This window comes from Geotrypetes seraphini, chromosome 5, assembly GCF_902459505.1.
Source record: "Geotrypetes seraphini chromosome 5, aGeoSer1.1, whole genome shotgun sequence".
Taxonomy (NCBI): Eukaryota; Metazoa; Chordata; class Amphibia; order Gymnophiona; family Dermophiidae; genus Geotrypetes; species Geotrypetes seraphini.
In genome coordinates this window covers 239,431,323-239,455,531 of record NC_047088.1, presented here as the reverse complement: position 1 = coordinate 239,455,531, position 24,209 = coordinate 239,431,323, and the positions used below count along the sequence as shown (strand labels likewise).

The following is a 24,209-nucleotide window of genomic DNA, read 5'->3' as shown; positions in this document are numbered from 1 at the left end:
GACAGCAGCAGGCCAGGCAGGAAGGCATGGACATGTGTGGTAGAATGCTCAAAAGCTTGAGTAAAGATGAAGAGTTGATTCTGCATAAGGTGATGTCACCCTTATGTGAAGAGATGTATCCTGCTGTCCTCAGAGAACACCTGCTACAGGTAAGTAACATTGTTCTCTCATGGGGGGAAAAAAAAGTTTCTTTGTATTACTTTTAAGCTTCATTCCTTCAGGTTCCAGTGCTGACACCTTTGTCCTTGAGCTTCTAATTCTATTGAAAATGTTCCATCTAAAGCTCCATTTCTCTTTCACCTGCAGTCTGAAATACAAGCAGAAACTTTCTGGTGACATGAAAGTAAAGAGATACATTTCTATCTAGATGATGAACATAAAAAAAAAATAAAAAAAAATCTTAGGCTCCTTCTGCTCACTTCAGGCCACTTAATGAGAATTTCCAGAAGCAGCCACAAATGCTTGATAATAAGTACAATCACTTGAAAGCACAACATGTCGGATTTCCGACAGACACCTGAACACCAATTTTGTCATCAAGGTCTTGTGTAGATGGAGCCTGAAACTATATTAAATTTAAGTGCTTTAACTTTTAACCTCTAAAACAAGAATTTAAATTATTTTTTTTCTCATCTATACTTATTCATTCTTACCAGGCTAATTGAAAATTGCTTTGCAACGTGCCACGGGATTCTTGTTTCCAGAATTGAGTTACTTATTATTTTCTTTGCCGTGGGGTGGCTGGCTTCTTTTGATAGCTGTGGATACCTTTTTGAGGTAGGTGGATGAGTGCATGAGGCAGAAGGTGTAACAATGAAACAAATTGCACAGAAAACGATACAAAGCAATCAGACCTTCGTGACAAGCTGTTTTCTACTAACCTTGTCACTTCAGTAATTCACATATCAATCTGTGCTCTACTAACCTGTTGTTTTTGTTGTTTTTGTTTTTTTTTTGCAGATCTGATTTTATATACTACCAATCCTCTGTTGGACTAGTGCAGTGTATTGCAAATTGATTGCCTCCTGAGATTTCGGGCGAGAAGCACGTCCTGTAGGAAGTCAGCCGGCATGGATGACTCTCCTCCTCTCCCCGCACCTCCCGGATACCCTCCACCGAAGCTGGTCGCGGCCAGAGGGGCCCCTGCGCATGCACAGACATCGACACAACATCACACGGGCGCATGACATCATCGAGTCGACGTCCGCGCACTTCTGGGTGTGAGACAGTGGACTAGTGTATAGTTGTGGGCTAAGTGAACTTTGCCACCCTGAAGGTGATCATCCTAGCTGGTGCGTGTTACTACACTGGATATTTTTGCAGAGATAACCTAGTATTTAGAGAAGAAGACTGAGGGCCATTGAGCCTAGGGTTCAATCCCAATGAAGTCACTTGTAGGTTAAGTCCAACGTTCCCTCTAAGCTGCACGGCCAAGCACTTCTTTTGAAGACCCCGCATAGTAAGTCAGGACTGCCGTCTAGCAGAAGCAGCACTTCCCTACCTGCTGGCTCTGCCCTGGAACCATAAGAGGACATCGACTGGGGGTGATTGCAACCCCGCAGGAGAGTGAGGGAGGCTGTTTTGCCACTGCTGTTGATCGTTTAGAGAAGCAGAAGCAGTGGTTGGGGGGGGCGGGTCAGTGACATAGGGTAGGAGGCACCCTCTTCTCCATACCCCCACTCTTTCTGTGCCTCCCCACTCCTTCCCACCCACCACCACTCCAAACTCGTGCTCTCCCTCCCCGGTACATATAAATCTTTGCCAGCATGCTCCTTGGTCCAGTGTTGTATTTCCCTCTGACATCACTTCCTGGCCCTCATGACCCAGAAGTGATTCAGAGGGGCAACAGGCAGGAGAAGCTGCTTGCACTAGCAAAGATCTAGAGAATTATGGGGTGGGGGGAGGGATGGCATGAGCACCCCCACTGACATGGCACCTGGAGTGGTCCACCCCCTCCGTACTATGCCACTGGTTGGGGTGGTCATGGGAGATAGGAGGGGAAGTGCTGTGCTTGGTGTGCAGCATAAGAAGCAGCTTCAGCCGCTGGGTGTCTAGTGGGGGAAAGACAGGAGGGAGACCTGATGAAAGGGGGAGGAGATGAGAAAGGAGGCTGATGCTGTATGGAAGGGGGAGATACTGATGGAAAGGGAGTTGCATTATAGAAGGGGATGAGGAGCAGTGGAGGACTAAGTTACCTTGCCCAGGGTCAAAAGCAGCTGCAGGGAATTGAACCCAGTTCACCAGGATCAAAGCCTATAATACAGTGTGTCGCAAACTTTGTGCCACAAGATGCTGGTGAGGCGGAGAGGGGCCGGCACCTGCTGACTACCCTCAAGATCTGCCTCTCATGGCGCAAGGCATGTCCTGTAGGCAGTCAGCCGATGCCTCTCCTCCCTGGGTTAGCCAGTTCAGGACCCCGTAAGGAGAGCCTCCACACGTGTGCGGATCACGACATGATGATGTCACATGTGCATGACATCACACTGATATTGGCGCATGTCTGGAGGCCCTCCAGCCGTGGCCCTGAGTTTAGTGTGCTGCGGCTTCAAAGGGTTTGTGACGCACTGCTCTAGCACTAGCCATTAAGCTACTCCTCCACTCCACTCTGCTATGATGTGTTTCCACTGCTAGGGGTAGGCAGGTTCCCTGGGGTCCTGCAGAGCTTGCCTGTCCCTGCTATGTGAAAGTGAAACAGCACCCTCTAATGGAAGGACTGTAGGTGGAAGATTCCTGCTCATCTTAGAGCAGTAGTCTTCACTAATTTTTAAGTCGGGGCCAATTTAGATCCAAATGAGCTGAAGGGAAGCCACCAAATATCTTCCCATGAGGGGCCACAACACAGCTAACCAGTGTAGGCTGATAACATCCACCCCTGCTGGGCCACCTTCAAACTTTATATTGGGTGTATCCTCAAGGAGGCTGGCTTTTCCAAATACATTCTTTTCATCTATTTAGACATGGCTTGACCTTCAAGCATGTGACTCTTCCTCCCATCCATTTCCCGTATTTTGTTGTGAGCTTGAATAGAGAGGCAGAGAGTAGTAGAAAAAAAGCCAGAATGATGATGAGGGCCACTCCAGCAGTCTACATGGATTGCCATTGGTCCCCGGGCCTTCCATTGAAGAACACTAGCTTAAAGGGAACGGTGATGGGGACAATTCTATAAAGGACATCAAATATTAAAAGCCAAGATGCAATGCACTGTGTACAACTTCTATAATGACACTTGGGCACCCAGATTTCCTTATGGAATACGAGCATAAGTCAGCATTTACGAGCCAAATATTTAGGCCATGTCAATAGCAGACAAAAATGCATGTGCCAAAATGCTATAGTTTAGCACAGTGTTCTTCAACCACCGGTCCATGGACCAGTGCCGGTCCACAGAAATTTCCTGCCGGTCCACAGAGCCAGCATGTGCATCAGGCCCAAAACAGTGTTCTTCAACCGCTGGTCCACGGTGCGATCGATGCGGCGTTATCTTCGAGCCAACTCCCTCTTCCTAACTGATTCAGTGCACAAAGCCACAGGCAGTGGCTCCTACGGGCATCCTGTGCCTGAGCCAGAAGCCTTCTCTCTGACGTTGCAACGTCAGAGGGAAGGCTTCCAGATGAGGCATGGGACATGCAAGGTGCAATTAGTACTATTATGGGGGCGGGGTCTGGGGTGGAGATTGGGTAGAGATGGGCGGGGTCTGGCCCACAACTTAGCCCAGTGTTCTTCAACTGCCGGTCCACAGAATAATTATTTTATTTCTGCCAGTCCATAGGTGTAAAAAGGTTGAAAAACACTGGTTTAGCACATAGCTAACAGTATTCTATACATTTTGTGCATAGTTTTTTTCCCCCATTAAATTTTATTGATTTTTTTATATAAATAAACAAAAAGAAGTACTTACCTTGTAGTAAAGTATGAAAAATGACAACATGTAACAGTGATATAAAGAAAAATAAAAGCTTCAGAGAATATGGTGAAATCAGTTAGCTTAGCAGGGTTTAAAAAGGTTTGGATAATTTCCTAAACGAGAAGTCCTTAGGCCTTATTGAGATGGCATATTCCCTAGGATGTTCCTAGCTAGGTACTTGGGACCTGTTGGAGACAGGATACTGGGTTTGATGGACCTTAAGTCTGTCCCAGTAAGGCAATTCTTATGTTCTTATTCAGAAGAGAGGCCCAATCAAGTTTACAAAACTGAATTACAAATGTAGCCATTTGACAGAAACTTTCAATCTTAGAGAATTCTGTTGGATATCTTCTTATGTCATCTTCACATGTCTGTGTGGCAGCATTCCTTTTCTGTAGCTCAAGGATGTTATCCGTTTCAGTGCTTTTTGATTCCCTCTGGATCTTTTCACAGGGAACACCAACACTTTGATTGATTTGATTTGTCTGGTTGCTTGCTAAGCCGCCATGTTCTTATTCTTTCATTCGTTCTACTTCCTGGTGCCAGAAGTTGGTAACGTTGATATAGCTTGATACCTCATTTGACAATCTCTCAATCTCATTTTCATATTGTTCGTTCTTTAGCTTCGAGTTTGCATTTTTTAATTTCCGATTTTCTGTCCTTAGAGCTTCAGTTTCCTGTCTAAAAATGCATAAATTTCATCTACAAGCTTTTACCTTTTCTCCTTGTTTTGAAGGACTTTCATACAGGGATCATTCTTCTCAGATATCTGTTCGTCACTTTCCTGAGTTTCCAATAATGGCATTTCTGGGAGGAATTCAGATCCAGAGGCGCCGCTACCTTCCCTCCGAATCTAACCAAGCAAATCTCTTTTTAGATCTGTGATTCATCAAGTTGCTAGGACTCGAACCCAAGTTGATGGCACCTAAGTAACCAACTATAGCATTATTAGTATTTAGGGTGCAGTAAGTCACGGCCCCAAACATCCTATAATCTGAATGGATGCCTGAGACAACAGGAGATAATTGCTGGCTTTTACAAAGCCGTGGTAGAGGTTTCTACCATGAGCTGGTATGGTAAATGTTCTGATGCTCATAGAATTCATATGAGCATTGGAGTATTTATCTTGCCTGCCTGCGGTAGAAACCTCTATCTTAGCTTTGTAATAGACCTTAGCAAGAACTACAGCAGAACGGGACTTGGGAGTAATCATTAGCGAAGACATGAAGTCTGCCAATCAAGTGGAGAAAGCTTCATCCAAGGCTAGACAAATGATGGGTTGTATCTGAAGAAGCTTCGTCAGCCGGAAGACCGAAGTTATAATGCCGTTGTACAGATCCATGGTGAGACCTCATCTGGAATATTGTATACAATTCTGGAGACCGCTTTATCAAAAAGATGTGCAGAGAATGGAGTCGGTTCAGTGAATGGCCACCAGGATGGTCTCAGGAAAGGCTGGGTAAGTTGCAGCTATACTCGAGGAGCATAGAGAGAGGGGAGACATGATTGAGATGTTCAAATATGTCACGGGCCGTATTGAGGTAGAAGAGGATATCTTTTTTCTTAAAGAACCTACGGCGACAAGAGGACATCCGTTGAAACTCAGGGGTGGGAGATTTCATAGTGACACCAGGAAGTACTTCTTCACCAAAAGGGTGGTTGATCATTGGAATAGTCTTCCACTGCAGGTAATTCAGGCCAGCAGCTCGCTGGACTTTAAGAGAAAATGGGATAAGCATGTGGGATCACTTCAGGGAAGAAATTAGGGGGTGGGTCATTAGAGTGGGCAGACTTGTTGGGCCGTGGCCCTTTTCTGCCGTCATCTTCTATGTTTCTATGTTTAGCAGCCCAATGATTTTTGCCCATAATCACATAGGGGGAAAGAGAGTAGGATTTGAACCCTTGTTTCCCTGGTTCTCAGCCTATTGCTCTAGGTCAGGGGTAGGCAATTCCAGTCCTCGAGAGCCGGAGCCTGGTCAGATTTTCAGGATGTCCACAATAAATATGCATGAGATAGATTTGCGTCTCAAGGAGGCAGTGCATGCAAATCCATCTCAAACATATTAATTGTGGATATCCTGAAAACCTGACCTGGCTCCGGCTCTCGAGGACCGGAATTGCCTACCCCTGCTCTAGGCCAGTGGTTCCCAACCTCGTCCTAGAGGACCACCAGCTAGTCGGGTTTTTGGGATAGCCCTAATGAATATACATGAGAGAGATTTGCACATCATAGAGGTGACAGGCATGCAGATCTGCTCCATGCATATTCATTAGGGCTATCCTGAAAACTTGAGTGGCTGGTGTTCCTCCAGGACAGGGTTGGGAACCACTGCTCTAGGCCACTCCTCCTGAGCCCATTTAAATAATTTGTGCTTATTATCTAAGTTTAGAAAACTAACCTCCAATGGCAAAGTTCTACTTCATTGTTCAGAAAACAAAGCTATAATACTATTGTTTGGGACACAAAGAAAGGCACCCCTTGTAGAGTTCCGTGTCGAGGTATTCATATATCTCTCTATGGCCCAATATCAAGGTGACCTTTAAAGAGGGGCAACAAAAAAGAAAACCTGAAATGAAATTCCATGGTTAAAGAATACAGCACGTTTCATTCCTGTTTTATTTTTGATTTCTTTCTTGTAAAATAAACAAGAGAATCCTGTAGTGGACAGAGTCCGTTCTATGTTTAACTAATGAAAGCGAAACAGGTTTTTCTTTAGCAGCACGAGTAAGTGTCCGACCTCACCTTTATTTGCAGGAGCCATTGAGTGATGTCAGAGCAGAATGCTGTGGAGGAGTTTTTTTTATCTACAGTAGATCACCTTGCTCCCTCCTGTTCATACTGGTTAGAGATGTGGCAAACATTCGTACTATGTGTTAGACCTTCCCATGTATCAGTCATTCTAGGTCAATGATTAACAGAACCCAACCACTGCTTTTAGGGAGAAGCTGCTTACTTGGTACAGATCGAGAGCTGTTCTTTCAAATCAAAGTTCACTAATCTCGGTCACAGCTCAATTAATTAATGAGGCGTCCACATGGATCAGTATAATTAAGTGAAAACATGATCACGTGCAACTTTCTGATGGGACAAATTCGACTTTTGCTGTGTTTGCATGTTTCCTGCCATTCAGCAGCACTTCCGGAAGATTTCAAACTTGATATGTTGTTGCCTGGAGGCATACAGAAACGAACAAACCGGACCAGATTACTAAAGTAGTCCGTTTCTAAATGGCACCACATTGTCACTATTAATTGGGACATCGATTACGAGGGAGATTATATTTTGAAAGTTCACCGGATTTCTGGAACAACATCCGCCCTCGCCGTGGCCATGAGGAACCAAGATCCTTGTGAGGACCTCATTGACCACTCGCACGTGCCGGATTTTGAAGTGCAGCTGGGGGTGAAGATCACTCTCACGGTGTTATATGGTCTCATTTTTCTGGCCGGGATCTTGGGCAACAGCATCACCATCCAAACCACTAAGGTGCTACAGAACAAAGGCTACCTACAGAAAGGAGTGGCAGACCACATGATCAGCCTGGCCTGTTCTGATTTACTGGTTCTCCTTCTAGGCATGCCTGTGGAACTCTATTCACTCATCTGGTTTCCCTTTTCCAGCTCACATGGCGACGTGACCTGCAAGATCTACTGTTTCCTCTTTGAAGCCTGCAGCTATGCCACCGTGTTCCATGTGGCTACTCTGAGTTTCGAACGGTACATTGCCATCTGCCACCCTTTCAAGTTTAAATCCATTTCCGGCTCTTGCACAGTAAAGATAATGATCACGTTTGCTTGGGTTACTGCAGTCTGCGTGGCTTTACCGTTCATTTTTTCCATGGGCACCGAGTACCCACTGGCGCCTGTAGAAGGTCAGAGGATAGTGAGGGAGTGTAACGGGTCCTCCTCCTCCCGCCACCTGTATCCTGGTGGCATCCCAACTAACGCCACCATCTGCACCAGCCTCTCCTCGAAGTGGGTGGTTTTCCAAGCCAGTATTTTCAGTGCTTTCGTAGTCTACACACTGGTGCTGGCGTCAGTTGGTTTCATGTGCAGGAAGATGATGAAGGCCCTGCTGCCTTCCGAAAATGGGGCAATGACGGTGAAGGGACAAAAGGGGAGCACTGCCGGGTATATGACCAAAAATACCAGCTCGGAAGCCAGATCGGCCAGGAAGCAGATCATCGTCTTTCTAGGTAAGTTCACAGCTGATGAAAAAGTTCTGAAGAGCAAGAAATAATCTCTTTCCAGATAGGCTTCACTATCCTAATGCCTTTTGTTGTTTTTTTGGAATATCATTCCCAGCACTGTGGTTAGCATTTAAATGTAACTCTAACTCAATGTTAGGGTGTCCAAAAATATTAATTGGTTGTGCAAATCTGACCATGTCTCCCCACTCCTGTCCAATCTTCACTGGCTCCCAGTGATTTCCAGAATCCATTTCAAATGCTCCTGCCTGGCTTTTAAGATCATTCACGGCATCCTTCCTCCCCTAATCCCACTATGCTTTAACTCCTCGAGTCCTGACTCCACCAGACCCGCCCAAAGATATAAACTATCCTTCCCCTCTCTATGCGGTATTCTCTATGCAGGTAAACTGGGAAAATCTCTTCTCTTCAAAATCACAGGTCTCTGGAACGACCTTACTATCCCGTTGCGGAACCTTACTAACCCGTTGCAGAACCTTACTATCCCGTTACGGAACCTTACTATCCCGTTGCGGAACCTTACTATCCCCCTGCAGAACCTTACTATCCCCCTGCGGAACCTTACTATCCCGCTGCGGAACCTTACTATCCCCTGCGGAACCTTATTATCCCCCTGCAGAACCTTACTATCCCGCTGCAGAACCTTACTATCCCACTGCGGAACCTTACTATCCCCCTGCGGAACCTTACTATCCCCCTGCGGAACCTTACTATCCCGCTGCGGAACCTTACTATCCCCCTGCGGAACCTTACTAGCCCGCTGCAGAACCTGGGCTCTCTCCAACGATTCCGCAAGCAGCTGAAAACTTGGCTCTTCTCTAACATGTAATTCTATTTTCCCCCCTTACTCTTCCATTCTATATATAAGCTCATGTTAACCTTTTCCTTTCTCTTCTTATATTTTAAGTTCTTGTAAACCGTGCCGAGCTCCACTTCCGTGGAGAGGATGCGGTATATAAACTTAAGGTTTAGTTTAGTTTAGCTTATCTTATTATACTCATACTATATTCACACTACTTCAAAGTAATACATCAATGCAAACTTGCTTCCAATAACATTCCCCCCTCCCCCACTTTTACTAAAGTGCGATAGCGGTTATTAGTGCAGGGAGCCATCCTGAATGCTCCCGGGAGCAGCGCGGAGAATTCAACGTGGCTCCCTGCGCTAATAACCGATATCGGGATTTAGTAAAAGGGGAGGGGGATTATTTGTAATGTGATGTGCTCAGACCACCAACCCAAGTGCTCACTTTTTAATTGTAAAAAGCATAGGCTGCCTTAGGGACCGTCATTGCTCTTCCACGATCCCTTAACCACCATATTGAAGGGGTCCTTTTATCAAGCCGCGCTAGCGGGGTTAGCGCGTCGGACGTTTCATCATGCGCTAACCCCCACGGAAAGCAAAAAAACTAACGCCTGGTCAATGGAGGCATTAGCGACTAGTGCGGCAGGCGGTTTAATGTGCGGTATTCCGCGTGTTAAACCCCTACCGCGCCTTGATAAAGGGATTCCTAAGATATTGCAAAATCCTGCTCACATTCATATTTCAAAAACTTAAACCTTCACTTATCTTTGCTGTGGTCTGTGTTTTGGCTTACAAATTCTTAAATAATTAAATTCATAAACTTGAAGCATGTCCCAAGTAGCCAAAGCACAGACCACCAAGCCAGAACACAGCAAAAGTAAGAGAAGGTTTAAGTTTTTGAAATATGAATGTTTAATAGTTAGTACTGCTGGTGGCTATGAAAGGTTAGAGAGAGGGAAAGAAGGAAGGGAGCTGACCACAGGGAAGGGAGGAAGGAGATCCGACCCGACCAAACCGGACCATGGGGGGGGGGGGGGAGGAAGGAGAGAGAGATGGGGGGCTAGAGTGTACCATGTCAGGTAGTAGACAGAGGTATCCAGAGGTGGAGGCAAGTGGTGACGGCGGCAAGGATGGCTCTCTGAGGGGGGAGAGGGGTGCAGTGACAGCAAGGCAGTTGTTTTGGGGAGACAAAACGGCATAATTTAGAATGTGGGGTAGGAGGGAGAGAGCATGGGCGCAGGGGGAGGAGAGACAATCGCGTTAATTGCGTTTAAATTTAGAATACAGTTAACCATTTAATATGTTAATCACATCATTAACATATTAAATGTACAGCCCTAATTATTACATAGCGGTTTGTTTATTTTAATGTAAATCGTTTAAGGGTTAATATGCAAAGCAATTTGATCAGACAGGAGAGCCTCCTGCTTGGTGAAATCATTTCTGCCTGAAACGAATCAGCCGCGAAGTGCTTTATATGGTAGTTTCAGTCTCAAACTGCCCTTGCAAGGAGACTTCTCAGACAATTTACTGTGACTGGAGTGAATTGTTTACTAATGTTTGTCATAGGGAGTGAGGGCTCTGTCCTATTGAGTTCATTAGGGAAGGCTCTTGTCTGCAGGGTTTAGAATAATGAGGAGGTAATAAAGCAAGCAGCTTGATTTTTGTTACTTTTGTTAGTGAAGACTATTGACTTGATTTCATTGAAGTAAAAAGTTTGCTATTTTGTATTTAAATAGGAAGTTTTATTTATCAGTAGTCAGATGTATTAGATTGCAGGAAGAGAAACTCAAGGCTATTTTGTTTGAATTTTTGCATGTGAGAGTAGTTCATTTCATTGTAGCTTAAGCATTCAAAAGGAAAATGCCATTTTTTGTAAGTGAATTCTGCCATAGGAGATTCTACCTGTCTTCAGCCCTCAATATTGAAACAACAGACTAGGCACGGCCTTATTTTCTGAGATACAAGAAGTGCCTACCCTCAACTTACAAACTGTGCCACAAATGAAAGGCAATGATGGGGGAAAATGAAAAGGCTCCCAGTACTCCATTGGCTCAAAATTTCTTAGGGCCAAGGTAGGGTTACCAGATTTGGGGCTGCAAAACCCCGGACACATGGCCCCGCCCTGTTCTGCTTCCAACCACGCCTTGTTCTGCCCCAGTCCCGCCCAGTTACGCCTCCATCCCTGCCTCTACAAAGCCTCCTCTCTTCTTCCCCAATGAGCTCCGGCCATGTCTTGCGGGCCTGGAGCATCCATTGATCTGTGTGAGATGACATCCGCACATGTTCAGAGGCCCTCCAGATGTGGCCAGAGCTCATTGGGGTTTCCCAAAACCCGGACAAACTGCCGGGTTTTGGAAAGTCCATCAGGGTACCTGGATAGTCCTGGGTTTTCCTGGATGTCTGGCAACCCTAGGCCAAGGTCTGAGTGCCCAACTCCAATCTGACACCTATGACTCATTAGGGTTATCATATAGCTCCAGAAAAAGGAGGACGGAATGAGACATCCGAGTTTTATTTCCATTGAAAGCATTGGAAGTAAGGACGACATCTGAGCTTTATTTCCGCAATGGAAGTAAAACCCGGATATCTCTATCCATCCTCCTTTTTCTGGAGCCATATGGTAACCCTACCTGCAAACCAGTGCTGATTATCTGAGTATAATGAGGCCACTGACACTTATCCTAATACCAGTGATATTCAGACTATCAGAATAAACTAAACTAAACTAAACCTTAGGTTTGTATACCGCGCCATCTCCACAAGCATAGAGCTCGGCACGGTTTACAGGGTTAGGTTGAAAAGGAACTACAATGAAGGGTTATAGGAAAGGAGCTAGGAAGATAAAGAACCAAAGAGCGGGAGGTGTTAGATTTTTGAAAAGAGCCAAGTTTTCAGGTGTTTGCGGAAGGATTGGAGGGAACTTGAAACTCTGAGCGGGGATGTGAGGTTATTCCAGAGTTCTGTGGTTCTAAAGGGGAGGGAATAACTAATTGGATAAAGTTAGGACAACCTTTTTGCTGTCCTAAGTTTATTTGGATAGTGGTTAGCAGATGGACTATCGCTGCTAACTGAGTAACTCTCAGCTTCAACCAGACTTCGCCCTTGGACTAACCTGGCGCTGCCTGGACAGTGCCAAGGTACTTTATCTATTCAGTTTTCTATAACGTTCTCCCAGGAGCGCTCAGAACGGTTTACATGGATTTATGCAGGTATTCAAGTATTTATTTTCCGTCTGTCCTGATGGGTTAACAGTCTGTCTAATATACTTGTAGCGCCAACCCCTGCACCATATTTTCAGACATAGTGTGGTAGAAGATAGCATGGGAAACATTGTCTGACAGAGATGGCAAAACAGTAAAACACGGTAAAAACATATGACAAAGCATGGTGTGGTAAGCATAGTATGGCAAGCCTAGCAAAGCAAACATAGTGTTATAACGCATGGCTAACATATGAGTAGTATGAAATGATTTGGCAAAACTGACAAGGCCAGTATGCATGGCAAAACGTAGCAAGCAATACTTGGAGTGGATTTTCAATTACGCTGGTCCAGGGCCACTAAAACTCCAGTTGTGACCCGGTGAGTGAGATTTATCTGGTGTTGGATGAGCCACTCAGTATCGGGATATAATAATTGTGGTACTTTAAAGTAATGATTTTAAACCAAGGGTGAGCAACCAGGTGGGTTTTCGAGATTTCCACAATCGGCAGGAGTGAGATTGGTTTGAATGTACTGCTTCCATTGTATGCAAATCGATCTCATACATATTCATTGTAGAAATCCTAAAAAGCCCTACTAGTGGCCGTCAAGGACTGTGGTTTCCCACCCCTGATTTAAAGGGTTCTGTGGCATGAAATCTCTTGTGATCAATGGGTGCTTGCCATGGAATATTCACTCTGAATGTAATGTCAGGGTCGCTGATTCTGTTGAGGATAACACCTCAGAACGAGTGGGAATTAGGGCTGTATATTTCTTAATGTGCATTCTGTTTGATAGCATCTATTATAACATTTATTTATTCATTTATGTAGTCCGACCTCCCAAAAGAGCCAGAATGGGTTACAGGAGAATATACACAGTATAGTCAAGACAAATATGGAGCTAGTGGTACAATGACCGAGTTATGGTAAATAGAGAACATCTGAGATACACTAGGTAACTATACATGTTATAGTAGAAATAAATAGCCAAGATATATTAATTAACTATACATGCTTTGGTGAGGGACTTAGCACTATGGCCTAGTTGAAGAGTTTATCTGAGATCATTTAGGCTTGGACTTTTCATGGTGCTGGATTTGTGAAGAGGAATGTTTTCATGGCCTTCCTGAAGTTTCATAGGTCGTCCAGCTCTCTGATAGATGTGTGTGAGTGTGTGTGTGTGTGTGTGTGTGGGGGGGGGGGGGATGAGGTTCCATAGTTTGGGCATGAAGTGTGACTAGGCATGCCTGCGGGCTGATTCTGTTTTGAGGGCGCGTTCAGGGGGGTAGGGACAGCCATCTTAGTGTATGCCATGTTGATTTAACATTCGATCACCTACAAATTACCACAAGTTAAACATTTTTAAATTAAATGCCATTGTGATTAACAAAAGTCCTGAAAAAGGACCCAAAAAGGAAGAATGTGTTTTTCATGCCTATCTTTGAGGGAAAATTAAGCATGCACATTTTAATTAATATGTATCAACATATGCCCACACTGCCCAGAGTAGATGACGGTTAAATGAAAAGTACCGTAATGCCTTCACCTCCATAATTCATCAACAGATGGCAGCACTGGTGTGCTACATGTGTTCACTTGTTTTTTTGAAATCTCCCCCTTCATCTTGGTTAACAAGAAGGCCCTAATTCTATAAACAATGTGTGGTGAATGGTGAATGGTAGCAAATATGTAAAAAGCAAATCTACGTAATAAAAGAGCAATTTGCAAGCATTATTATTATTTTTTTATTTTTTTTTTTAATTATTCATTACAGTACCTTTGTTTAAACAAAAGTGATGTAGGTGGACAGATTACTTTTCATTTTACCCCCTCCCCTTGCAATGGCTTATGCCACAGTGAAAGTAATGAAAAATGGTTTATCAACTATTCATGAATGTATAAGCTGCCACAGCAAGGAGAAAATAATTTTCAGCAATTGATAATGATCGAAGAAGGTGCTGGAGTTCAGAAGCACGGCTGCCCTTTAGTACTGGGGGAGAATGAATTGCGTTGACCTTCCAAGGCCTCACCTCTTATAGTCCCCCTGTCCCTTGTAACTCATCACAGAACTTGTGAAGAGGCACCATTACCAACACAACATTGATTTCTAGAACACCAAAACACTTCCTATTGGGGGGGGAGGGGAAGCTGGTTTAATACATAGTAACAGTAAATGATGACAGATAAAGACCAGAACATCCAGTCTGCCCATTAGTTATATCCATTAAAAATGCATGATTAAATTTAACATCTCTTCTTTGAAATTTCTGGGTCATGGACTGTAAAGTCCACCTGGTATTGTCCTAGGTTCTAAATGCTGAAGTTGCCATCTAATCAAGCCATTGTGACATCACTGCTGAGGCTGGCTCTTGGGCACTAGTGGAATGAGGCATTATGACATCACAATCTCAGCTCTGGAATGTTGCTACTCTTTGGGTTTCTGCCAGGTAAATAATAGTAACATAATACATGACAGCAGATAAAGACCTGAATGGTCCATCCAGTCTGCCCATTAGTTATAGCAATTAAAAATACATGATTAAATTAACTTGTCTCTTCTTTGATATTTCTGGATCATAGACTGTAAAGTCCACCTGGTATTGTCCTAGGTTCCAAATACTGAAGTTGCCATCCAAGCTCACTCCAGCCTATCCAACCATCCTGTTTGCAGGATATCTACCATAAAGTCTGGCCAGTAACATCCTCATGTTCCAAGTTAGTGGAGTTCCCATGGATGCCCTCCCCAACCCAATCCTACACCAAATCATCACATATGGAGCTCAAAGAGTGCAAGTCTGTCCAGTACCGGCCTTAATTTACATTCTCCATTTTCTAATTAGAGATCCTCTATGTTTATTCCATGCTTTTTTGAATTCCATCACCGTTTTCCTCTCCACCACTTCCCTCAGGAAAGCATTCCAGCCATCCACCATCCTCTCCATGAAAAATAATTTCCTAACTTTGTTCCTGAGTCTTCCTTCCCGCAACCTCAAATTATGCCCTCATGTTTTACCATTATCTGTTCTCTGGAAAAGATTTGGTTCTATATTAATACCTTTCAAGTATTTAAACTACAGAGAAACAGATCCAGCAGAATACATCACTTTGGTCACCAATGAAGAACACGGAGAGACTCTCACCTAATAAGACTTAAATGACAAATCAATTGGAAATGTGCAGACTGAAGCTAAACTGGAAGCCCTGATAAGACAGATTATGCATGCAGTACAATCCTGAGGAAACAGAAACATAAATACAGTCAAACCTCAGTTTGCGAGTGTTTTGCAAGATGAGCAAAACACTCCAGCAAATTTTAACTCGCAAAATGAGCGTTGTCTCGACAAACGAGCGCATACATGTGCATTACGTATAAGCTCATTGACGTGCGTGTTTATACATAACGCGCACGTATGTGATTGTTTAGCAGGATGGCGCTCGGCTATGTAGGCTCGGAGGTTCTTCAAAGTGGTGTGGAAAGGGAGGCTGGTGGATGGCAGAGGTATCGCCCTGAAGTGCCTCCATCGGGAGGGCAGTGACATGCCAGCGCCTGGCCACCTACAAACTGCTAAAGGGGCTGCAGCACCCGGGCATCATCCAGGCAGGTACCCACCCCTGGGTCACCCCTCGCCACTTCCAGTTCCTTATAGCACCCCTTTTGGGTTGTGGAACAAATCGTTTGAGTTTCCATTATGTCCTTTAGGGAAATTTGCTTTGATATACGAGTGCTTTGGATTTACAAGCATGCTTCTGGAACGAATAACATTAGCATTCGCATTCCCATCACCTGCAACTGAAAGCTAATCACCATCAATCAATAATCACACAACTCAGTTTTATTGGAAAAAATATTTGGCCGCAGCTTTATTATGTGTCTGAATATTATCTCCACTTACAATACAATCTGTATCCAAAAACCAACAAACCCCCAATGCATATTTCACACACCCCCAGAGAGCTATTCGGGGTCGAAACAAGTTCCCGTTAAGTCTTTAAATTTATAACATTCCCCCAAACATGACCCACGGTGACGCAAGGCCATTCTTCCCCTCGCAGCGGTATTGCCTACGAGTGTTACATTTATTTATTTATTTATTAACTGCTCGTCTCCCAGATACAACTGGGCCAAACCCCATTTTCCGCCCCACCCAAAGCTGCGACCACCTCCCTCCAACCCCATAAGTTCCACCAAACCCACCCAAGTCGATATATAACATGTACACCCCCCACCCTACCCCACAACACTGACACAAAACATAACACCAGCACAAATGGGAGAGAGGGAGGGATAATCTTTTCCTGACCAGACTACTCTACTGTTCCCCTTTCCTTACAGAATTCACTCCAGACTGCCACAGCATCCAACCAATCACGTGACTGCTCCACTCCATCACCTTAGAAACTTCCCTAATCATTTTTCTTTCTTACAAGCTCTATTAACCCTTTCTTACCTCCTCTTATAAACTTGTCAATCCTTATTCTACAGACCCTTGACAACACCTCATATATTCCCCTCACCCTCTGCCCCCCTCCCCTTCCCATTTTACCCACACCATCATTTAATAAATATTACCAGCCGGTGACATCAGCTCAGCTAATGTTATATCACACCAGATGAATCTGGTGTTCTTCTTTAGGTTCATAAACCAAGCAGCGTTGAATCCTCAGGCGCATTTGTATTGCAGCTTTGGTGTTTTCAGCATCATTCACCAGCTGGTAAGTCTGCCCCTGACGCAGCCATTTTGGTGAAATGCAGGCCACCAAAGCCAAAAAGAGAACCACAGAATTGATGTATGAAGCACATGAACTTTATTGGAATGAATGAATTGTAATAATTTAACAAGTGGTTCTCATTTGTGAGAAGACGGGACCCGACACGGTCCGTGTTTCGAAGAACACTCCTTCCTCAGATGCCCAATTATCTCAATGTCACTCTAACGAGAACCATATGATGTTGAACAGGATTGGCATAAAATTCAAGTGAAACAGGCGACTTGAAACTCCTGTAACGCTGCTATACAGTATCCAAACTGATAGTGAAATGCAGGCCACGTCGGGTGCATTTTTATGTCCTGGGGGGACGTTATTCTTCTCTGTTATTCCTCACAATGGACTGGCCGCCTTCTTGCTTTCTTACCTCTTATTTGCATATTGTACGAAACATTTTTCTTATTGTAGCTAGTTTGTTCATTCATTTTGATTTTTCCCGACTATTGCGCAGCTCTTTGATAAAAATACAGTGGTACTTCAGAATCTGAACGCCCCAGAACTCGAATAACTTGGAATCCAAACTTTTTTTTAAAAAAATTAAATTTTGCCCCAGAATCCGAACACTGCTTTGGAATCCGAATGTACGGGAACTGCAAGCGTTGCTCAGCCCAAAGCTTTCCCTCTGACGCAGCTTCTTGTTTCCACCTGGGAGGGAAGCTTATGGGCTGAGCACCGCTTGCAGTTGCCATTGTCGATCTTGCTGTCTCTGTGTTTACTGTTAAATTTATTTGAAAATCTGAGTTTGTGGGACCAAGGAACAGATTTTTTTTTTTTTAAACTTTATTCATTTCAAAACTTAAAATCAAGTATAATAATAACATACATCAATTAAACTTTCAAATGCACTTGAAATCTTACAAATATTCCTCATAATAAAAATAATATCCCCCTCTAAACCAATTATGTACATAAATATTATTTATCAATAATCAAAACAGAATTTCCTCCCCCGCCCCCTACTGTCTTAAAATTTTTATTCAAGGAAAATAATTTCTAATCATTATAATATTCTATTAATGGCCTCCACACATCCTTAAATTTATTATAATTTCCTTTTTGGACAGCTAATGTCCTTTCCATTATATAAATATGACAAACAGAGTTCCACCAAAAACAATAATTCAACCTATTCCAATTCTTCCAATTATAAGTGATTTGTTGAATGGCAACTCCTGTTAAAATTAATAATAACTTATTATTATTAGATGAGATTTGTTTATTTGCCCTCATTTCCATACCAAATAATACTGTGTCATAGGATAATGCCACTTGATTCTCTAAAAGGGAATTAATTTGATTCCAGATTGATTTCCAAAATTCTAATATATATGAACATTAGAATAACAAATGATCTAAAGTCCCTGCTTCAAGATGACAATGCCAGCACTTATCAGATTTAGAGCTATCTAATTTTTTTAAACGAACCAAGGAACAGATTAATACATTTTCTATTATTTTCAATGGGAAAAATTGTCTTGGAACTCGAATGGGGTTCTGGGATGGATTCAGTTCGGATTCCAAGGTACCACTGTATTTTTAAAAAATAAAGAGAACAGTGGGATTAAAACTAGGGGAGCTAGAGTTTGATATCATTTTCTTTCACTGGCACATCTTGTGACTTTGAGCAGGTCATTAAACTAAACTAAACTAAACCTTAGGTTTGTATACCGCATCATCTCCACATTCGTAGAGCTCGGCACGGTTTACAGGAGATGGGATAGAGAGGAGCTACAATGACGGGTTAGAGGACCAAGTATGAAGAGTTTTTTGAGGGCTTAGGATGTCATAGATGGAAAAAGAATCAGATTTTTGAGAATAGCCAGGTCTTCAGATGTTTGCGGAAAAGTTGGAGGGAGCTCATGTTCCGTAGAGGGGAGGAAAGATTGTTCCAGAGCTCAGTGATTCTGAAGGGAAGGGAGGTCCCTAGTTTTCCTTTATGGGAGATGCCTCTTGCTGAGGGGAAGGATAGTTTTAATTTGTGGGTGGATCTGGTGGTATTAGGGTTTGAGGAGTTCCAAGAAAGAGGGATACATGGAGGGAGGATCCCATGTAGGATTTTGAAAGCTAGACAGGCGCATTTGAAGTGGACCCTGGCGATTATCGGTAGCCAGTGAAGCTTTGACAGGAGCAGAGAGACATGGTCAAATTTACTTTTTGCGAAAATTAGCTTCTGTTGTTTTAGGGCTGTGGTACCTTAAATGGTACCTTAAATGGAACTGAGGAGGTGTGAGCGAAATCCAAATCAACAAATAAATTATAAGTGCACATGTTAATGTGCATTGATACATGTAATTTAACAAAACCCATTGTTCTCAGTGGGGCCTATTTATGTATAATCCATTTTTATTTTCAAAAAATAAAATCCAGCCTACAAATACAAGCAACCATGAAATACAACCAAATACAACCATGATACAAATGATACAGATCCAATCCCCCCCCCCCCCCCCCCAAACCAGACTCAAAGCAGAAACCACAATGCAGTAGACTTGGACTCAGATAGCCCACTGCCAAGGAAGGAAACCGCAATCTCCACATTACCCCGAAACCACAGACCAGAAGAGAAGAACAAAAAGAGAAAAAGAAAACAAAACAAAAACGAGAATAGGTTGTAAAATAAAAGAAAGAAAGAATTGGCCCTTCACGTGCCCAAGACCCCCCCTCCACCCCGTGCCAACCGTTGGGCCTATTTATCAATAAAGCACATGACTCGCATTGTATGTTCATCTGCATCTTTCGCTGTCACAGCCCCTTCTACGTGGAACTCGCTCCCTGCCTTTTTTAAGAGAGGAAAAAACCCCACAGAGAAATTCAAGGGATCTCTAAAGATGCCTTCGATTCCTAAATTCAGTCTCGCTCCCGCAACCCTGACACTTTAATCCTCTCTCCCCTTTCAACATGCCTTCCCCTCCCTTTCGTGCTACCCCCTATTCGTTTCCTTTCCTATTTAAATTGTAGTTCTCCCTTCTCCCATATGTTCCAGTAAGTGATTCGTATTTGTGTTTTTCGTTATGTTTTTAATGCCTAAATGTTTCCCCTCTTTTATTGTAAATCGCTTTGAATTTTATGTAAAGCGATCAATCAAATTTTTAATAAACTTGATTAGCATACATTATAATGCATTAGTTCACATTTGTAAATCAGGCCTTTAGTTTGTAAGCCATTTTAAGCAGAGAAGTGCTGTACCTGTTGTACCTCACTACGACTTGGCTTGAATTCAAATTTGGAAAGAGTAATTAAATTTAAAATCAAAATCCGTTCTTCCTGTATTGAGTACATTGCAAAAGATATGAGATGCATATTCCCAAAGCTGAAACTGACTTAAAACAATTTTTCTTGTGCTGCTTATTTTTCTAATCACGTTGGTCCCCCATCTCTTTTTTCTGCCTTCCTTTTATATCTTCTATCTCATTTTCCAAACTCTGCTTTCTATTTTCTGTTTCTTTTTTTGCCTCATATCTTCTTTACTTCCCCCTCAGTATCTGTCTCTAAAATTGATCGCTCCCTTTCATCTGTTTTCTTCATTTCTTTTTTCATCTGCTTCTTTGTCACTCATATTTAAGATCTCACCCCCAACTCTCATCTTTAAGTCCTCAATCTCTGTTTTTGTACCAGATTTCCAGTCTTACCCTATCCAGCCTGTCTTCCCATTCTTGCTCTTCTCCCTCTCTCCTAATATGGCAATGGACCATCCTACCTGAACACTCGCCGAACTCGGAACAACTCTTCCAGACCAAGGAGAACTCAGACACCCTTCCCCCACCCTCCAATCAAAGGCATTCAGCATTAAAAAAATACACGACCGACTACTCGCCATGCAAGCAACGAAACGAGACAGCCACATTTCCAATTTACTTATCTCAGCACCGAACTACAAAATCTTCAGGAGGGAAATAAAAACCAGGTTATTCAAGAAATATATCAAGAAAAACTCATGATGCAACCAATAACCTCACCCATTCAAAATGTTCCAACCAATAGCTTCCCTGTAATCTTCTGGATATGACCAGAATCTCATCCTTCTGTAATCCGCCTAGAACCGCAAGGTAACGGTGGGATAAAAGAAACTAATATAATATAATATCCCAATTCTTGGTCTCATTTTAATCTGTACTCACAAGTTTTCCACCAGCCTCTTGTCCCTTTATTGTCTCATACCTCCACTTAACTTACTACCTCTGTTTCACTGCCTGCACAACTCCATTCCCACCATCTCACTTTTTTGCCAACCTTCATAGACCTGCCCTTTTCATCTGCCTCTTTCTTCTCAGTGCCCCTGACTGGTACGTGCCGCTGAAAATTCAGGTACGACCTGGATAAGCTGAATATTGGGCCCCAAGATTTTAACAACTTTAAGATAATCCAAGAACGTAAAACCTTTGAAGTCAAAATGATTACATATTTTGACACCTACCAAGACAGGACTTAACAGAGATCGTGGCTTCCTTTCCCACCACAAAGACATTTAAAACTGCTCCGTCACCTCTCTGTCTCCTGCCCACCCAACCATCCCGCCCTCTTCCTATCCCTGAAATGCTTTCATATTTTCCTTATATATACTAATATTTGTCAACATTTGCTTATTTTTGATCTGAAGAAGGGTTACCTTTGAAAGATCATCATAAAATGCATTGAGTTAGTCCAATAAAAAAGGTATTACCTTATTTCCTTTGATTTTTTTTTTTTTTCCTTTCTTTATATTACCTTGGAAAGTGGACTAATAGGACCACCACACCATTTTAACACGTTTCCTGAACTGGAGATAGATTCTGTGGAGAAAATAAACAGAGCTGATTCTACAAATTCAGGGTATAACGGGAAGATGATTTTCTACAAGTTACACTTGCAGGGGTCTCAAAGTCCCTCCTTGAGGGCCGCAATCCAGTCGGGTTTTCAGGATTTCCTCAATGAATATGCATGAGCTCTATGTGCATGCATTGCTTTCAATGTATATTCATTGAGGAAATCCAGAAAACCCGACTGGATTGCGGTCCTCAAGGAGGGACTTTGAGATCCCTGAGTTACAGCATATTTAACCTCAGCTATTGCAGGACACTTCAGATTCTCCTCCCTTGAAGACCGCAAAGTAGGTTTCTGAGTATAGCACGCAACCTTCTCTATTTAATAGCATGGGCCATGATAAGACAAAATTTTTAAATATTACATAATCACCATGAATTTAATTCAGGCATGAACAGCAGCCAATGTAAATTATAGTGAGCAGGAGAAATATGACCTTGTAATTTTCAGCCTAACATAATACAGGCTGCAGTATTTTATATAAATTGCAGCCGACTTAATTGTTTCTTAGGCAAACCCATATATAAAGAGTTACAATAACCCGGCCACACATACAAGCATGAATCAGGGCAGCCAAATAATCTGAGTTCAAACCTGGATATAAATTCTGAATATCCTACCACCGAGCAAAACGGGAGCAGATGACAATATTAATTATAGAAATGCATAGTCAGACAAGAGTTATGGAGAACCCCACTTAGTCCTCAACTTTACGCCTTCCCGAATGATCATAAGGAAAGGACAAGCTGCAGCTGCTGATCGCAGCCACAAACTAATCAGTTTAGCCAGGGGTTCAAATGCAGGCCTAAACTAAACCTACAGCAATGGCTGCCGCTGCTGCTGTCGGTTTAGTTTACGATTGCTAATTTATCAGGAAAGTGAAAGAAAATTGCCATTATCTGGATAAATTGTTTCCCGCTTTGCTCTCTCCTCCTTTTTCCTCTTTACGATGTAGACAGTATTGAGCCCTGGCTAAAGGGAATGATGCACAGTTTTGCACAAATAAAACATTAAATGGCACAATTGTGCACTTTTTGCCTTAATGCACACCCACACTGCTCCTTGTGACCCTGGGCAAGTCACTTGATCCATCCCATTGCCCCAGGTTCATTAGTTAGATTGTGAGCTCACCAAGATAGGGAAAAATGCCTGAGTACCTGAATAAATTCATGTAAACCCTTCTGAGCTCCCCTGGGAGAACAGTATAGAAAACTGAATAAATACATAGTGTGGAAAGCTTCAGCCTCTGATAACCAGAGCTGGTATTGTGACATCATAATGCCTCATTCCACCAATGCCTAAGAGCCAACCTCATTGGTGATGTCACAATGGCTTGCTTGTCCTATGCTTGGCTCACTTTTACTGCATTTTGATTTCTAGAGTGGTGCAGTGGTTAAAGCTACAGCCTCAGCACCCTGGAGTTGTGGGTTCAAACCCAGGCTGCTCCTTTGTGACCCTGGGTAAGTCACTTAACCCCCATTGCACCAGGTTCATTAGATAGATTGTCCGCCGGGACATACAGGAAAAAATGCTTGAGTACCTGAATAAATTCATGTAAATCATTCTGACCTCCCCTGGGAGAACAGTATAGAAAATTGAATAAAAAAATAAATCAATTAGTTGACCACAATGCGGGTATGGGTAGAAAATTGAACTTAGATAGCCATAGTCTTGTGGTACTATCATTAGAGGTCAGCTAACCTCAGTGGCGTAGTGAAGGTGAGAGGAGCCCAGAACAGTGGTGCCCCTCCCCTGCCCTCTTCTCCACCCCCACCCACTCCTTCACTGCCCCCTCCAGCCATGCGCACATGTCCCTTCCCTTCCTCGTACCCTCTTTAATGTTCCCGGCACGAGCAGCAACCCCCAACCTGCTGCTCGTGCCAGCATTGGCACTTCCTTTGATGTCACTTCCTAGGCGCAGGCCCAGGAAGTGATGTCAGAGGAAGAGCAGACACTGGCGCGAGCAACAGGTTGGGGTTGCTGCTTCTCGCCGGGAATGTTGCAGAGGTATGGGGGGAAGGAAAGTGGCACATGTGCGTGATGGTGGGGAAGGAATGGAGGGGCAGAGAGGAAGACGGGTGCCGGCACCCAGGGCAGACTGCCCCCACCCCCCATGGATATCCTTGTATGGAAAACTAGCCTCTTGCGATAGTACTGCAAGAATACTGTTGAATTAGTACCAATTTGAGATTGTGAGTTTCAAGTTCATCCATAACTTGATATACCAGCCATCACAGGTATCTGGTCGGTTTGCAATAATAGGAATAATCATATATAATAAAACGCTAAGCGTGCAGGCGCACTCGCGCCACATGTTCCCTGATCTGTCGCGGCGGCATGAGTGCGCTTGCGTGCCAGACAAGCTTCCCTGCTCTCCACCTCACAATGCGGCCCTACCGGTCAAAGTGTCTTTAGACGCTGCCGCGGCAAGGCAGTGCAGAGTGGCGGCTGCCGGGAGGAGGCCGCGGCGGCTTGAGATGAAAGGCGGTGCAGAGCGGCAGCTGCCAGCCGCTAGCACCCCC

General features: G+C 43.5%; 1 protein-coding gene across 1 annotated transcript in view; it reads left to right on the top strand.

The window, feature by feature from the left end:
• The first annotated feature begins 6,854 nt into the window (after nucleotides 1-6,854).
• Nucleotides 6,855-24,209, top strand: part of GPR39 (G protein-coupled receptor 39) — a 216,961-nt gene continuing 199,606 nt past the window's right edge. Inside the window, exon 1 of the mRNA XM_033946625.1 lies at nucleotides 6,855-8,100. Coding sequence (XP_033802516.1) covers nucleotides 7,236-8,100 — 865 coding nt within the window. The 5' untranslated portion in view covers nucleotides 6,855-7,235. The remainder of the gene's footprint in view (nucleotides 8,101-24,209) is intronic.